Here is a 17,480-nt window from a genome sequence, read left to right on the forward strand (position 1 = left end):
CACTACTCTTTTCATGCGCTGTGCCACACACTCGCTCAGAGACACAGGCAGTGACTGAGACCTGAGCTCGTCACCGTGAAACAGCCGGTTAGTGACTCTGTGGAACAGTGGAAACAGTGAAAACACAGAGTTTCTCTGGTCACATCTGCTCAGAGATCAGTGGCTTCATGATCAGAGCAGAGGCTGCAGGTGGTTTGTACCGAGCTGGAGTTTCTGTTTCCTCCTCCTCCTCTCGGCTCGCTCCTTGTGCTCAGTAGAACACGAGACGTGGCGCTCACAGTCAGGACTACTGACAGCTAAATCATCCCAATAAAAAATAACCTTAACTAACCCTCTGAACTTGAACTAGTTCATTTTAAGTGTGAACTGGCTCAACGCTGCAAACAGCTACTGGACACCAGTCAGCATTGAGAGGCAGAAGTAGTAGGGCTGGATCATTACACTCTTGTGACCCGCCTTTCTCGTTAGCATAAGGACACTGAAATTGAAAAATAAATCAGGGAATAAATAAATAAATGTTGAAATATTTTTAAGACATTTATTTATACATTTCTGTATTTATTTCTGTATTTATTTATACTTAAGTCATGTATGGTCCTCCATATTTATGGTGAGAGTGAATATTGTGCTGGTAGATCTGACTTAAGTCTAATGCAACACGGGGAACCTGCCCTCTGGATTTTAATTCACACGACTCAGTAAATGTTGCACTGCGCTTTTATTGAAGATACCCATATTTATCAACAAATATAGGAGACACCTCACTGGAGACATGGCACATACCAGCCTGCTTCAAGACCTCCACCATCATCCCTGTCCCCAAAAAAACCAAGATCGCTGGACTCAACGATTACAGACCCGTCGCCCTGACCTCTGTGGTGATGAAGGCATTTGAGCGCCTCGTGCTGTTCCACCTCAAAGCCATCACTGACCCTCTCCTGGACCCCCTGCAGTTTGCCTAAAGAGCCAACAGGTCTGTAGACGATGCAGTCAACATGGCCCTTCACTTCATCCTCCAGCACCTGGACTCCTCAGGAACCTACGCCAGGATCCTGTTTGTGGACTTCAGCTCTGCCTTCAACACTATAATCCCGAATCTGCTGCAGGAGAAGCTCTCCCAGCTGAGTGTGCCTGACTCCACCTGCAGGTGGATCACAGACTTCCTGTCTGACAGGAGGCAACGCGTGAGGCTGGGTAAGTATGTCTCTGAATTCAGATCTATTAGCACCGGTTCCCCTCAAGGCTGTGTTCTTTCCCCTCTTCTCTTCTCCCTGTATACCAACAGCTGCACCTCCAGTCACCAGTCCGTCAAACTCCTGAAGTTCGCGGATGACACCACCCTCATTGGGCTCATCTCTGATGGGGACGAGTCCGCCTACAGGTGGGAGATTGACCATCTGGTGACCTGGTGTGACCAGAACAACCTGGAGCTCAACGCGCTGAAAACAGTGGAGATGGTTGTGGACTTCAGAAGGAACCCAGCCCCACACACCCCCATCACCCTGAGAGACGCCCAAGTTGTCACTGCGGAGTCCTTCCGCTTCCTGGGCACCATCATCTCCCAGGACCTCAAATGGGAGCTGAACATCAGCTCCATCACCAAAAGAGGGCAACAGAGGATGTTCTTCCTGCGGCAGCTGAAGAAATTCAACCTGCCGAAGTCAATGATGGTGCACTTCTACGCCTGCATCATCGAGTCCATCCTCACCTCCTCCATCACCATCTGGTTCGCTGCTGCCACCGCTAACGACAAAAGGAGGCTGCATCGTATCATCCGTTCTGCTGAGAAGGTAATCGGCTGCAATCTGCCATCCCTACAGGACCTGTTTGCCTCGAGGTCCCTGAGGCGTGCAGGCAAGATTGTGGCTGATCCTTCCCACCCGGGTCACAAACTCTTTGAGGCTCTTCCCTCGGGCAGGAGGCTGCGGTCCATCAGTACCAAAACCGCACGCCACAAGACCAGCTTCTTCCCAGCTGCCGTTGGCCTCATCAACAAGGCCCGGGACCCCCACCTGACTCAGACTTTTATTCCACCCCCACACCTCAAGGATGTGTTGAATTAATAAATTAACACATTATCTCATATTATATTATACTGTATTACATTGCATATTGCAATCGGACACTGTAAACTGTTTTGCATTTTGCATTTTAATTCACTTTTCATATCTTTTATCTTTCATATATTTTTATTCAGAAATGTTTATGTCAAATAAATGCTACTTTGTATAAATATTGGAAAAAAGTGAGTAAATAAGAAGTATACAGTGAGTAAATATATACTGGTTTTCTATTTTTTATTGCTTTTCCTATGTATGTTGTATTTATTGTGTTTTATGTTTCTATGTTCATTGTAAGCACCAACAACCAAAGCAAATTCCTGGTAGGTGTAAACCTACTTGGCAATAAAATACTTCTGATTCTGATAAGTACATGGCCAGTACGGGGATCGAACCCGCGACCTTGGCGTTATTAGCACCACGCTCTAACCAGCTGAGCTAACCGGCCATAAAATTCACGTGACATCATCAAACCATCACCTACTGATCAGAAAGTTAAAGAGAATCACAAAGCGCTTGAATACAAAACTTCTGACGAAAGTAAAATTGTTGAACTTTTAAAATTATGCTGAAGAGAAAATGCCACACAGTATATTCTGCGTGTGTCTAAATAGGGTATTAATTACATGTATTTACCTGTGAGTGATGATTATTGAAAATAAACTTGTTAATGGCCAGTACGGGGATCGAACCCGCGACCTTGGCGTTATTAGCACCACGCTCTAACCAGCTGAGCTAACCGGCCACATGTACTACAAGATGTCATACAAAGAAAACCAAACACCCGATAGAAAATAACTGTTTCTCTGTGACAATCAGGTTTAATGAAACAGAACCCTGCAGGAAAAGTACATCAGTTTGGATAATTAAAGAGGACTGTATGTGAAAACACACAAAGGGTACGGTTTGGAAACAAATTTATCAAGACTTTTTTAAACTTATTTTTAGAGATTGATACAGAGGTGAATTAAAGTTTAAATCCATCGTTTGCATAATGTAACATTAAAACAAGGCAAGCCTCAAAGTTTCTCTGTCTTCCACAAATGAATAGTTATAATTGGTGCAGTAAGTAAAATGTCTATAAAGTGTCAGATCGGCATGTGTGGGATCACATGCAATCAAGGTAAGACAATCTTTAGAAGTTGAGCAGAATACCTTTATTTCAGCCTGAAGGTGGAGGTTGGTTACATTTCGAAAAACTATGAGTGGGTTTTCTGAACAATGTATAATGTACAACAAAAGAATCCCGTCAAGCTAGTTAATGTCCTATTTATGATATCAGACTCATGATTAGTTCAGAGAATAAAGCCCCATAATGCAACAGGACTTCATTGAGATGCATTTGTGGGTTTGCAAAACTCAGGACGAGGCCAGGAGTGAATTGAATTCCAACAGTCTCTGATCTCCCTTCATTTTGGCATGTTGCAAGAGCACCTGCAAATAAAATTAGGAGTAAGAAGACAAGTGACCAGTTTCACTTTCGCCATTTGCATGTGCTGTCAGTTTCTACCGGAGTCGTGATATGACATTGGAATATGTTTCTGCTATCCGGTGTGAGTGTGTGTATGAGGCAGTTGTGTGCTCACATTAATCAGCTCCGGGTCATTTTTGGCATACAGGTGTCTGAGAAAGTACCAGCTGGCCACCTGCACCACCGTCACTGGCAGGTCTTGAGAGGAAGCGTACACCAGCCTCTCCAGCAACCGTCTCGTTTCCCTGCAGAAGACCAATCAGAAATGGGCCAAAGGTATAACATCTGGTTGTCAGCAGTATTTTCTACTATAAATTGATAATGTGATTAATTTAGTCACAGAGTTGTTCCTGCGGGATCTTAAAGAACTTACCCAATTCTTTACAAGCATATGTGTTCTCTTTAGCCTCTGTTAAATGAAGCACTCTAAGTTTTAAGTTCTGATTGCCTCCTAGGAGCTGCGCTTGTGTTCTCACACACACACACACCGGAAACACACCACACACACTTCATGTTTCTGTGAACTATCCCTTTAATGGAGCTTCCTGGCCCATGAGGTGGTGAGACCAGGAAAAGGTTTTTTCCAGCTCAGACATTTAGCCATGCATTTGAAGTTTCTGAATCCTTACTTGATCACTCTAGATTATATATTGCAAATAGTCAGTGCAAATAAACACTTGCATACAAAGCAAGACAGATACAGCCGCCTGCAGCTTGCATGAGTGTTTACATACCACCTGCAGCCCAGGAGACCGAATACTGTGAGAGGCACTGACCTAGCTGCCATCTTGGTCACATACTGGAGCAGGGCCTGGAAGAGGCTAGCCACAGGGGATGAGCCCAGCTTCAAAACCTCAGTCGTGGCTTCTACTACCAGGTCCTTCCACTCGTTTCCTGGGGCCCCTGCCTGAGAGGACAGATCACACAGAATAACTAGCTGAAACATTTTCAATGATGTTTGATTCAGCTACTGGACTGATTTTAAAACGCTTTTATCTGTATTGTTTGCCAACTATGTGCATTAACACCTGTGTAACTGCTTTCATGGGAGCAGTGGCTGATGAATTAACAGAATTAGTTTAAATTACAAAGAATGAGGGATTCGGATGGGATTTTCTGCCATGTGGGCAGTGGATTATGAACCAAATTCGCTCTAGTTAAATCACAAAGGAAGCTTCTTGTCATGCTTTTATTTCAACTTGGTCCTGGCTGCTGACCTTGCCATTTCTGCTCAATATTCCTCTACTTTGTTTCTGCATACATAACAGGAATATAGACAGGAGCTGCCTCTGGCTTCCTGTATGTGAGTGTGGAGGAATATGTAAATCAGTCCGTCACCATTTCAAAACACTACTAGCTGCATCATTTTTTAAAGAGATGTTTTGTTGCAGACACCAGCATCGTATATGCCTCGATGCTGTATATAAAGTACATTAGTTTCAACCAAATAAAACAGCGATTTTCTTTTTATGGATATCACATTCTGTTTGCATCATCACTTCCAAACAGGGTTACTGGCAAACAGCTGTTAAATGCATTATGCGTGTTGTTTTTTATTCAAATGCACAGATGATGGATGGTATTTGGTGTCAGCCAATGTGCCACGCATCGACAAGGCGGGAAAAAAAGTGGTTTCAGAACATCTCTACTATTTTAACTTACATTGTGCAATTCAGTTAGATTTGTACTGTCTGAAATGATCAGTTTTGTAGTCATGGTGTTGCACAGAAAAAAATTATAACAGTATTTATTACAGTGCAGTAACAGTAGTACCTTATCAAAGTCAGATAGGGAATGTTATAGATCTAGATTCATGTTATATCTGGTGCAGAGACTCACCATACAAGGTTCTAGAGCTAGCAGGGCCAATCGGAGGAGGCTGGCCACCTGGCCGCTGTGCAGGCCGAGCTGTAAGGCAAGCTGCAGACTCTGCCTGTAAGCCATAACCGCCTGCACCAGCAGACCCTGCCCACGATACACCTCAGCTAGCCACTGAGAGGAGGAGAAGGACAGGGTAAGCCGTGATGAGTGGGAGTAGAGGTGAGGACGGGTGATTCACAGAGGAACGGGTTGGAGAGAGAATACGAGAGGTGAAGGAAGAGGGGCATAGATGAGGTTGAAAGAGGCAAGGTGAGATTAGGAAGTGTTAGAGGAGGGGGGAGGAAAGAAAGAATACAAAATAAAACAATCTTCTCTAAGTCATTCATGGGCTTTAATCTGCAAGCCAATGAGAAATAATCCACTGCCTCATTGACTTAATAATAGTTTGATGATTTCTATACAACATGGCCTGAAGGTTTACACAAATGCCACTCCTGGACTGACACAACCATGGTTGATTGTTTTTTTTACCATCACATGCTTGTGTGAACGATGTGAAAGACTGTTTCAAATCCTGTGCCACTAAAACCAACAGGTCCTTGAAATGAAACAAATAACAGCTCATCAGTAATTCACAGCAACACAAAGTGCTTTCATATCATCTTAAAAGACTGAGTGCCCACTTACATGCCATGCCCCGAGGTTGGTGCGGTTCAGCATCACCGTGTTGCTAAGCTGCTCCAGAACTGAGTCTGGGAGGACATTACCGCCATCGGCCACAAGGAGGCGCTGACACTGCACCTGTCTCAGTGACAGCATCACTGCTGGGTGTTCTGGTGAAACATTTAGGACCTTGGAGAAAAAAAGGAGACGCAGCATAAGAAACACGCAAGTGAAAGGAAAGAGTCATCACACGCAAGCTACATGAATAAAACTGGTGATTACATGAAGTCTAAAGTGAATCACTAAATAATGTTGAGGATGTGTGTGTGTCTGTGTCCAACCTGTGAGCAGAGGGCTTCTGCTTGCTCCAGCTGTCCCCCTAACATGAGACCAGTCACTGCCTGTTGTAGTACCCAACCCTCCAGAGACTGGGCTAGAGGGCGCTCTATCTCCTCCACACTACGCACTGAGGCAGAGAAAGCTGTCAGTTACACATTCACAAACACACGCACAGACATACAAGGACACACACCAATTTACAAACCTTTCTCAGAAACCACTGACATGAGGGTTTTCTCCAGCCCTTGTCTGCAGGGAGCAGCACCTGAGAGATAGCAGGCTGTGTTTTCTGTGTGACAGGCAGCCATTAATCCCGCCCATGCTGATGGATCATCTGAAACAATTGAGAGAAGTATCATGCAGATGTTTTATAGTATTTCTTTCATGGTAGGTGCAAATTATCACTCTGATAAAGATAAACAAGCTTGAGTGTCCTGGCAAAACCTCATTGTTCTGAATATTAACAGGTTCTCGCAGTAGAGTTACAAACAAAATATTTTATTATATAGCCTATAAATTACAGAATTTATACAAATTAATTAACAGACAATGAGTTTTTCATGACTTTTCTTCATTACCAGTTTGTTTTCCAATACATCTTCTTTTTATATGCGTTTGTATGGGAGGTAGTTGAAAGTCTTTGTTGTGTGGTTGTGTGTGTATTCATGCGCATGTCTACCGGGACAGAGCAGCACAGCTCTCTGCATAGTTTTCAGCGCATTCCTGTGAACGTCCTCTCCTGAGTGTCTTCCGCTAGCCAGCTGGTTCACCCCACTGTACAACAGCGCCCTCTGCAGGGACACAATTCGAATCACTGAAATTCAACTTACAAGCTCCATGGCAAAGACACTGAAGGAACACGTTGAAAAATTGACAATGTGCAATAGATTAACCATGATCGAATTTGAGCAGAAGTATGGAACAATGATTAAATGAATGACTGTGAGGTACTAGAATAGATCAACAGGACAAAGCAGATAACGAGACACTACTGGGATATTTGTACCTTTCCTTGGGTCATACTGGAGAGACAGGCAACGTGACCAGCCACTGCTCCACCCTAAAACACACAGAAAGCAAAACTCCACTTCAGTTCTAGAATAAAGCTCCTCAGTTACTTATTTGAGTGTACTCTATTTCCTGGGTCATAGCTGGGGATGTGTGCGATAATTGTGTGTGGGTAGATGCTTACATTTGCCTTCCTGGGATAGTATTGTGGTATCACTCTGGACAGCAGCGCCCACAGCGAGGGGTTTCCAGGATTGCTATAATAAGACAGAAAATACTAAGTTGTGGTGTGTTCACTCTTTCACTAAGATTTCAATAGAAAAAGTGACTTTTTTTTTTTTAACCACATATAACCCATAATTTATTATAATGTATCTACAATACCCACTTAGTTTTTGTATATACTGTTTTATACAATATACAAACATACACAACATACTTCTCATTTAGATTTCTCTTAATTATAATTCTTAGTCTGCATACATTCTATAAACTCTATTCTTTGTTGTAGCAAATGCAACGGAATTCAATTTTTAATCCACGATAAATGAAGTATTTCTGATTCTAGTTTCAAAGCAAAAATCTGCAGCTGATTTGTAGAAACTGCAAAATTCCTACATAAAACTGACCTGAAACTATGAACGACTGTAAAGTGACTCAGGCCATCAGACAAATAAACGTGTGTCTTCTGTGGAATCGTCATCAAAACTCGTGAACCAAAGTGCGAAAAGGTAAAAATGTTCCTCATTGTGAATTTCTTTACAATTTAAGTGGTCTTCTTCCAAAATCAAAGTGTGTGCGGTTGAAGGGTACAACACATCAGTGGAGTGCCCTGAAGTGCTCTGAACAATCCAAAACAAACGGTTTACCTGTGTACAGCTCTGGAGGCCTCTCTTTGCACTGCACTGTAGTTGCCCTTCAGGGCCAGCAAGGTGCAGGTGAGTAAACAACGCTGCTCTACAACACTCCCAGTGGCTGAACCTTGCTTCAGCAGCTCGGTCAGGGCGGCAGCAGCTAGCGTAACATCACCGTGGACCAACCCGAGGGCACATAAACACAGCAGAGACTCGGAGATGGGCTCCTTTAACATTGAGCTGTGGAGACAGAAAGCAAGTAGTGTACATGAATCACACTTTATGATCAGGTGTTAAAGCAGTTTACAACAATTTTTGTTTTAAAAGCATTTCCTTTACACAATCAAATGGTCTGAGGAACCAGCATATTTATACAATACTGATATAAATATCTTGTCTTCCAAAAGTTTTTGTCTTTAAAATGTGGTATTCTGGCATTACAGCTTGTGAGGCCCATACTGTTTGGCCATAAGCAATTGAAAAATCCCTGACTGAAACAGAAATACCATTTTAACTTTAAAATGAAGAAATATATCTTCCTCTAAATTGCATTGCCTATTCCTCAAAATAACCACAATAACAAACCATTTCTGAGAAATAAAATAAAAATTGCTCGAAAGTTTCAAGTTTGTTTTATATTGGCCTGGACAGAAAATGAGGAAAGTTGAGTAAAACATAGTTGTATTTGGTGGACAGGAACCAACAGTGCACTCTCACCATTTAAACAGCAGAGTCTTGGCTGAGTCCAGGTTGCCCTGCCGGTGCTGCAGCAGGGCCAGAGCTGTCAGGATGTAAGCTTTCTCCTTCTCACTGGACGCCACAGCCAAGGCACGCTCATATGCTGCAGTGCAAACACAACTGATCATTCACGATCACTCAAACAAATATATGATGTCTAATTTCAATGCATTGATCAGTGCTCACCGTTGGTGCTCTCTGGAATGAGTCCTGCTCTCCAGTAGGCCAGAGCCAACCCAGTCAGATCGCTGAGCTCCTGCAGTGGAGTGGAATTATAAACATGCACCGCATCATCCCAGTGGCCTGAGGTGCTGCACAAAAAACACAGTGGGACATACAAAGTTGAGTTTGAGGAATTCCTTCAGTATTTTCTAAGATGGTTAATGGTAATGAGGAAGCTGGTTGTTACCACAGAGCGCGGCCATAGCTGCCCAGAGCAAAAGCCAGTTCTTCTGCCGAGGAAGTGGCCTTCAGTAGTTCAACAGCTCTGAGGGAAGATAATTACATTTGTAAATTCTAAGCAATTTTGTAATAAAATGTGTTTCTTATTCATAAATATAAAAGAAACATATTCTGTATATATATAAATTGTTTTCTCTGTGTTCAGTCTCATATGTTCATAGTTTCCATGTCAGACAGTCCACTGAAGTCCGCTTTGGTCCTTGTGATGAAAAAGTTGTCATCCACCCATGTGTGCTAGGTAACACACTATGCAGACTTTCGCATGCAGCACAAACCTTCAGTGAGTGTAATTCAGACACACCTTTGGTAAGCCTGTAAGGCCTGTCTCTTCAGCTGCAGATGCTCATTCAGATATCCCAGCATAATGAAGGCTTCAGGGTCAGACTGGATCCTCTCTGAGAGGAGCACAAGAGAAACCTTACACATCCATCTCTAACACATTTCCCAAATAAAACTGAGGTATCTGTAGATCCTGCAGGATCATCAGAGAGAGATTGTGTACCTGTGTACTTGCAGAGAACCACCTGAGCAGCAGAGATGGCGTTCATCTGGACTATGTTGTAGCGGTACAGTTCAGAGTCTCTGTTGCTCTTATCTAGCAAGGTGGAACATACCCAGAAGGCATAACCTTTAACTCCCTCCACCTGCAGGGGAAAGATTGAGGGACATGATTATGATGAACCAGAGAACAAATGGAAACAGAGTCTGGCAAATTGTGAGGTGGCAAAGAAAATCAGCTTTCTGTTACATCATAGTTTCATCACTAATTCCTTCACACAAAAGGTTTAGAAAAGAACATTAAGCATAATGACTGAGGCAGAATGGAGCCTGGAATAAACAATTATCCAGCCAATTAGTGGATATAACAATAGCAATCCCAGGGTGTTTAGAAGGTCACACACATGTGTACTGAGTTCAGTGGTGTGCCTGAAAAGATCCATGGTGTCGTAGCTTCCCACTCTCTCTGCTATCAGCGCCTAGGGGGATGGGAAAGAGTTAGACACATTCAGACGGATACAGTCAAAGAGGTAACTTACGGACTTCACCTTAACATATGCTAGGGTGGGGTTCAGTACCTGTCCAATCCAGCAGTTGACATACAGTGGCTCCAAGGACTGAGCAATCTTGAAGGCCTCGTGTGCGAGCTAAGACGATAAGATCAGAGATTACATTTAAAATTATCTGCCATTATATTATAATGCCAAGAATATAGCACACTTGCACAAACCTCTATATTGTCCTTCTTCAAATAGAGGGTCCCAAGGTTTGTCCAGGCAACCACATTCTGGAATGAAATATTAAGTTTAGTAATAAACAACAGAATATGTTTCTGATAATTATTTTCGTCAACCGGACCAAAGGTGCTGTACCTACATTTGGCTCAACTTGTATGGACTTGATGAAGCAATGTTGAGCCAGAGCAAGGTTTTCAAGACCTGATGTGATGAGACACAATCAATTTAAGTCAGTTGTATTAATTATACCTTTTGTTTTTACAAAAATGAAAAGAAATACTGTTACCTTTGTTCATGGAAATCACCCCCAGGCCATTCCAGTAGCTATGGTTCTCACAGTCCATCATGATGGCCTTCTTAAAACACTGACAAGAGAAAAAAATATATCTTTTGAGACCACCCCTGGAAACAAACAATGCAAAATTGCAGTGAAGGATCCAGTGAATTACCTGCTGGGCTTTCTCTAGGACCTGAGATTGGGAGCTCTGGTCTCCTTCTGAAGAAATTGGCAGTTTAACCTGGTGATAATAGTTGAGTCCTAAGTCATACCAAAGGCTGGGGGCTTCAGACGTCAGCTTCAAAGCATGAGCATAGCACCTGTAGACAACAATTCATATGATTGATCAACAGGGGTCGAAACTATACGAAAGAGCAACAGATAATAATTCAAATACTTTTCAACTTCTGTTCCTCGTTTGTGAACATACCTCTCGCCGACCTTGAGTGTCTGGGCCTGGTTCAGCACATGGCTCCCTGAGTTGGGGTCTAAACCAGCCAACAGGGCGGGCACAATAACTTGTGCTCTGTTTGTTGAAACACTGCTGACTGCAGTGCAGGCATCTCCCAGCAGCTTCCACAAGCAGGACAGGCCTGGACGCAGCTCCACGGCTCTGTGAGCATAGAAATTGAAAAGGATGGACAAAGGAACTATAAGACATCTCAATGTGAGTGATAAAGCAATGTAGTTGATCAAAGACTAAACATTATTGTATATGAAGGTTTGGAAGCTGAATAAACACCTGAAGAGGTTCTTAATAGCTTGCTGAATGAGGTCAATGGCTCCCCCATCTCTGCAGTCCTCCAACAAACATTTTGCCAGAGACAGCTGGCACTCCCCGAGTCCTTCAAAACAGACCATACACATCAAATTTAAGCTTTGAATAGATATCATAACAGATATATGCAAAAATAAGCAAAACACTACACCCATTTTTAGGGTAGAGTGAAACAAATACCAACCTTTAAGAGCAGGAACATAGTCCTGCTGTGCTGTGATCTGTAAGTACTCTGCGGCCGCCTCTTTGAACTTGCCCAGGGTCTGTTTGATCGCAGCAGCCTGGTAAACACTGTAGATGGAAGAGGGCTGAAGTTGATGGGCCTTACCAAAGGCCTTCAGCGCAGCCGTGAAGCTCCGGCGGTTTAGGTAGGCTTCGCCTAAACACTCCCAGCACACCCAGTCGTCTGGGTCTGCTCTCAGAGCTGCCTGAAGACTGCAAACATTGACTGAAGGGTCAATAACGTTCCTAAAGATAAAACATCTGGACAAATATCATTTTTTTAAATCCTTACTCAGAGACGGCCTGTTGATGCTCCCCAACCTTCAGGTAGTAAAGGCCTCGTCTCATCCAGGCCCATTTAGCTGAACCGGGAGTGGCTTTCTCGATCACTGACTCCAGTGTTGCTAAGGCAGTGTCCTGTGGCATTAAGGAAGGATGCCTTTACACAAATACAACAAGAAAGTACCAACAGCACACCTGACAACTCAGACAACTGGCTTTTCTAACCACCAAGGCCACTCACCATGTCCTCCTGCTCCATACTGAGATCCACTGAGGCACTTCCAGACTCAGAATCCTCATTGTCCAACTCAAAGGCCTTCTTATAACAGCCTCGTGCACGACCACGATCGGTAGCTATCTCCCTGTAGTAATGCCCAAGGTAGCGAAAAACACAGCCGAGGTGTGGATCTATCTTTGCTGCCTGAAATGTAAAAGTGGAACTTTCAAAATAAGATATCATTCAACACTACAACTGTTAATAAAAAAAGATATGGTAACATTTTTTCACAATCATTTTTGGACAAGTTCATGTACACTTGAACAGATCATGTTATAGCTGTACCAACCTTTAGCAAGTGTGTTTGAGCTTTGCCTCTGTCTTTACGGGTCTCTTCTCCCATGTCCCAGTAAAGTTGTCCCAGCAAAAAATAGTACTCTGCACAGTTTGGGCTCAGGGAAGCTGCCTTCAGGAAACTGCAATGGAGTGCAAGAAACATTACATCAGTGCATCATGCAAATGCAGGGCCACAGATGTAATATTGGGAAATGCTTAAAAAAAAAAAAATCGCACAATGGTGTTAAACAGTGTATTTGAGAGACATCAGAGTTCTGGTTACCTGGAGGAAACAATATGTGTAACAGGTCGCTGTATTTATTCATATTAATTAATAGTAAATGATAACAATGTATGTGAAGGGAGCACTGGTGTGGACCCAGTGCTCTTTAAGAAGACTCAACTCATCACCACAGTGATTAACGAAAGGTGAACTTTTATTGTCATCTTGTGACATATTTAAATACAGAAAGAAAAAAACAACGACAATGTTATAATTGATAGAACTAAGAACAATTTATTTTATATACAGAAAAACACACACAGGTAGATGTTATACATCTGTTGTTATATACATTATTGTTTGGAGGTTGTCATTGAGGGGTTTGTTTTGGGGAATAGGAAAGGTGTGAGGGGTGGGAGAGAAAGGGAAAGAGGAAAGGTTCAGTGCGTGAAGCTTTGCAAAGGCTATTGGAGATCGAACAAGGAACAGCGGAAAAAATATTTTTTCATACAAATTTGAGTCAGTGCATATTCACATATTCACCACTATAAGACATGCACACAGATAAAGACAAAAGACAGGTCTTACCTCTGCTCTGCCAGCTGATGCTGACCTTCAGCTGAATGCACCAGTCCTCTCAGAGCTAAACCCTGGTCCAGGTTTGGGTTGGAGGCCACAAGCTCTGATGATACCTATGGAAGATATAATTGTTTAGGTTATACTTTTTAATCCTCTATCGAATACAAGATACATATTCATCAATGGGATGAGACATTCATATCTTTGGTTGAATAGGTTTTGATTGAATTAGTTGCTAAATTATTTTGTTTCTTATGTTCATCATAAAGTAGAAGTGACAGTTTCATGGACAGAATTCAGTCGGTCAACCTTAAGTGCTTGATCAATCTGTCCTTTGTTCAAGTATGCACGTCCTTTAAGGGCAACGAGAACTTGGTCTTTTACAGCATCTGGAATCTGAAAAATCAAATAAAAACAAACATAGACATGACATTTTCTTGGATGTTCTGTCGCCCTTTAAACACATGTTTAAAATAGCTAAATATAATCATATTAAACCAAGACTAAATAAAAACCTTAATCCCTAAATCTATAAACTACTGAATTACTTAATACCTAGTTAGTTATTTTTTTAATAAAAATTGTAGTACAAACAAATAAGTATTAATCACTTTACTTGTGAAAAGGTGTCCAAAGCATCATCTGCAGCCTTCTCTCCTCCACTTCTGACAGAAGTCTCCAGTTTCAACCTCAGCAGTTTGACCTTCAGCTCCTTGTCTCCAGAAACACACGTCGCCAGACCTAAAAAAAAATATATGAACAATGAAGTTAAGAGGAGGGCAAGGGTTTTTAGAGACTGACAAAATCCTTTACTCGTGGGAGTTTCTTGTTCACTTTGGGTGATGCAGAGTAGCTCAGCAAAAACACTGTATGGAATGTACATTTAACATATTGCACATTAATAACAATATCTTTTCTTTAGTATAATTTGTATTGTTCCTTATGTTTTACTTTCATTCAGTATCTGAGTCTTTACAAACATTTTTGTGCTATACAGCTGACTTCACAAACCTTGGCAGCATGAAGCAGCACTGTCCGAGTATCTGTGTACTTTAAACTGAGCTTCAGCCAGACTGTGCCATCCTGTGTTACAGCTCTTCTTCTTCAACCCTAATAAAGCAGAGGAGATAGATTGTGCAGAGTTATCATCAACTATCACTGTCATTCTGAATCACAGAGTTTCTCATGAAGTGCAAGAGCACAGTAATCACTCTGGGTCTCAGATCAAACTAACCTTGTGAAAGGTCCTTTATGGCGTCAGTATATCTTCCTTCCTGAAGTGCTTTAGTGCCAAGACCCAAGTGACCCAACCCAGAGTCAGGGGCCAGATCCAGGAGCCGGGAGAAGCAGCTAATTGTATCATCATTCAGGATACCTTCAAATTGAAATATACCACATGTTAAAACTAACATTTCCTATCATGCATTTCCTGTTTAATTCAATTATTCTCCTCAATGCCTTAAAGTTTAACTTACTGGAAATAAAACAAAGCACATATTTTGATGATAAATTCCAAATAGAAAGCACATTATACATATTCAAATTATTGTACCTGTTTTGAGGTAATGCGAACAAAGGACCTCAAGAGGGTAACTTTGGTTGGGGTAGTGAATCAGCATGGACTCACAAGCCTTTTTCAATTTGTTTTCTTCTTGCGGCAGCTAAAGTAGGAGCAGAATCAAGGTGAGTCACAATTAAATTATTAAATTCAATTGTTGTACAGAACATAGAACATTGACACGATTTCTGGAATAAGAGAGTGTGTGCTTACTTTAGAGAGGCAGTTAATAAAGTCGGCTGAGATCTTCTTGTGTTTCTCTCCTGGTACAGGGTCCACCAGAATAATGGTGTTCTCAAAAGCTGTGATTAACTGTTGGCGTCAAACAAACAAACAATACAATTACCAAATAGCAGATATGTACTGCAGTGAGTTGCACAAAGGGATATGCTAAAGTTTGGGGGTTTAAAATCCCATTTGGGGAAATCTTACATGCTGCTGTGTTTCATTGTCCTGCTCTCTCTCATTAATGCCGTCTGAGAGGAGCCTGATCATCTCCTGCCACAGCTGCAGTAACTCTGTCTTGTCCACAGCTTCTTCCTCTTTCAGCTGAATGAGCTGCAGCGAAACCTTTGCCAGCTATCCGCACATACAATACATTAAAATGTGCAAAAAGCAACACACTAACTTTCAATTATTGTTGACCATATATTTTCAGTCACATACCTTTAAATATTCTTTGTCAGACAGATAAATATCTGACAACTTTTGGATCACCTCGTAACATTTCTTTTTGTCCGAGCTGTCAATGCACAAAACGGTGACATGTATTAAAACTAGTTAGAACCTTTAGAGGTAAATACTAAAGAAATCATTATCATTTTTTATAAAATTATTAGACACATGTACTGATTAAACATCTTACCTGGCGTATAGATCAACAAGCTTTTGATAAATGTTGGGTAGCTCAACTTTGAAATCCCACTGATCCGTCTTGTCATAAAGATTAGCTAAGCCCTAAAGCACAAACACATTGTAGACATGACAAATAGCATTAAATGCAACATCCTCTGGCAGAACAAAACACTTTTTAAGGCCATTGCCACTGTGCTATGGCACCCGGCTGTAATTTCACTGCTGTAATTACCTCCACCAAGGAGGTTATGGTTATGTCTGCATTTGCTAGATAGCAGGATTGTGCAAAAAACTACAGAATGTATTTCATCGAAATCTAGTGGAAGAATGTGTTATGGGTCAGGAAAGAACCCATTACATTTTGATACGGATCCAGGAGCTTTTTTCAAGATTTTGACTTTCTTTAACATTGTGGAATAGGGAATTTTCATTGATTTTCAGATAATCATTCATGGATCTTGACGGGGAAAAAATCTGGCTTTAGGAGACGCATAGTGACCTGTGTGGGCACTTTGTGGCAGATCCAGATACAAATCTGGATCTAGTGGAAATAAATGTGGACTGTTAGACCTTGGTGGAGGTAGGTGCTGCCCTTGTCGTTTCAACTCAAACCATAAAAGACATTACGAATGAATGAATTGCTCTTAAAAACAAGGAGTCCTGTAAGCAGTTACCACTACACATACACATCTTACCTGCCATGCCAGTAGCTGCTCAGGCTCCAGCTCCGCTGCCTTCTTATACGCTGACTGGGACTGATCTGGTTGCTCCAGTTCACTGGCTGCCAGGCCGATGAACACCCAGGCATTATAATTATTCTTCTCCAGTTTCAAAACAGCCTAAAAGCCATATTACGGACAACAAAGTCAAGCATACAACATGAGCTTTGCAGTGTCATTGAGTAGCACAGATTGCACATAACAGATGCACACAGCTCAGATCTTGTGTAAATACCTTCTTTCCCCCAGTACCTCAGTTATCTTACCTTACAGTGTCTCAGAGCATCTTTGTACTCTTTTTTTTTAATGGCCTCTCTTGCACTTTTCAGCTCCGCTTTCACTTCTTTACTGGACATCTTGTGGTCACCTGAAAACAAAATGAGTCCAGAACATTAACTTGGCTGATTATTAGCTTCACAGCCGGGTGCACCTGCAACTTCCCAAGTGTCCTAATGAATAAACGAAGCTCATTACCGCTGACACTATTTATTTGGATTACAATATGTTACAAACGCTAGCTACGCTTTTGTGCCTGAATTAAAAGTTGACAAGGGACTTCACAAAGCTAATTGAGTTAGCCGATACAATTTAGCATTAGCTATTGGCTTGTCAGGGAGTATAAACAACGTACTTTAGCTTAATTAAACCCATAACTGACAAATACTCACTGTGTTGAGTTGGTCCAGTTCGCTGTTCCCCGTGTCAGTTTAGTCAATGTGAATAAAAGTTGGTGCCATCCGCTGTGTTGTTGACAAACTGGACCGCAGCTTCACATTCGCTAAC

General features: G+C 42.0%; 1 protein-coding gene and 2 non-coding genes across 3 annotated transcripts; all 3 read right to left on the bottom strand.

Annotated features, from left to right (window-relative positions):
• Positions 1 to 2,434: 2,434 nt before the first annotated feature.
• On the bottom strand, positions 2,435 to 2,508 carry trnai-aau (transfer RNA isoleucine (anticodon AAU)). The gene has a single exon. It is a non-coding gene; the product is annotated as a tRNA-Ile (tRNA).
• Positions 2,509 to 2,731: 223 nt separating this feature from the next.
• Positions 2,732 to 2,805, bottom strand: trnai-aau (transfer RNA isoleucine (anticodon AAU)). The gene has a single exon. It is a non-coding gene; the product is annotated as a tRNA-Ile (tRNA).
• Positions 2,806 to 3,194: 389 nt separating this feature from the next.
• skic3 (SKI3 subunit of superkiller complex) lies at positions 3,195 to 17,474 on the bottom strand. Its single transcript, XM_062382197.1, has 41 exons — positions 17,366 to 17,474; positions 16,964 to 17,064; positions 16,674 to 16,817; positions 15,989 to 16,080; positions 15,790 to 15,865; positions 15,556 to 15,702; positions 15,337 to 15,435; positions 15,118 to 15,226; positions 14,800 to 14,940; positions 14,577 to 14,675; positions 14,182 to 14,306; positions 13,875 to 13,961; positions 13,575 to 13,678; positions 12,777 to 12,903; positions 12,452 to 12,631; positions 12,221 to 12,345; positions 11,891 to 12,141; positions 11,671 to 11,773; positions 11,359 to 11,541; positions 11,101 to 11,248; positions 10,938 to 11,016; positions 10,791 to 10,852; positions 10,645 to 10,701; positions 10,493 to 10,561; positions 10,319 to 10,393; positions 9,919 to 10,060; positions 9,718 to 9,811; positions 9,364 to 9,441; positions 9,141 to 9,265; positions 8,934 to 9,057; positions 8,232 to 8,456; positions 7,547 to 7,619; positions 7,361 to 7,414; positions 7,034 to 7,145; positions 6,560 to 6,688; positions 6,357 to 6,481; positions 6,040 to 6,204; positions 5,371 to 5,523; positions 4,308 to 4,438; positions 3,647 to 3,776; positions 3,195 to 3,494 (listed from the first exon to the last, which is right to left on the bottom strand). The coding sequence occupies exons 2-41, from the start codon at positions 17,051 to 17,053 to the stop codon at positions 3,420 to 3,422; spliced, it is 4,707 nt and encodes a 1,568-aa protein (XP_062238181.1). The 5' UTR covers positions 17,054 to 17,064; positions 17,366 to 17,474; the 3' UTR covers positions 3,195 to 3,419.
• Positions 17,475 to 17,480: the final 6 nt, after the last annotated feature.

The sequence above is a fragment of the Platichthys flesus genome, chromosome 3 (genome assembly GCF_949316205.1).
Source record: "Platichthys flesus chromosome 3, fPlaFle2.1, whole genome shotgun sequence".
In the NCBI taxonomy this organism is placed as follows: Eukaryota; Metazoa; Chordata; class Actinopteri; order Pleuronectiformes; family Pleuronectidae; genus Platichthys; species Platichthys flesus.

Coding starts and splice junctions, on each gene's coding strand:
- skic3 (XM_062382197.1), bottom strand. CDS start 17,053: ATGTCCAGTAAAGAAGTGAAAGCGGAGCTGAAAAGTGCAAGAGAGGCC. Junction 6,205..6,356: donor CAGAAGCCCTCTGCTCACAG/GTTGGACACAGA, acceptor TTTTTCTCCAAG/GTCCTAAATGTTTCACCAGA. Junction 4,439..5,370: donor TAGCTCTAGAACCTTGTATG/GTGAGTCTCTGC, acceptor CTGTCCTCTCAG/GCAGGGGCCCCAGGAAACGA.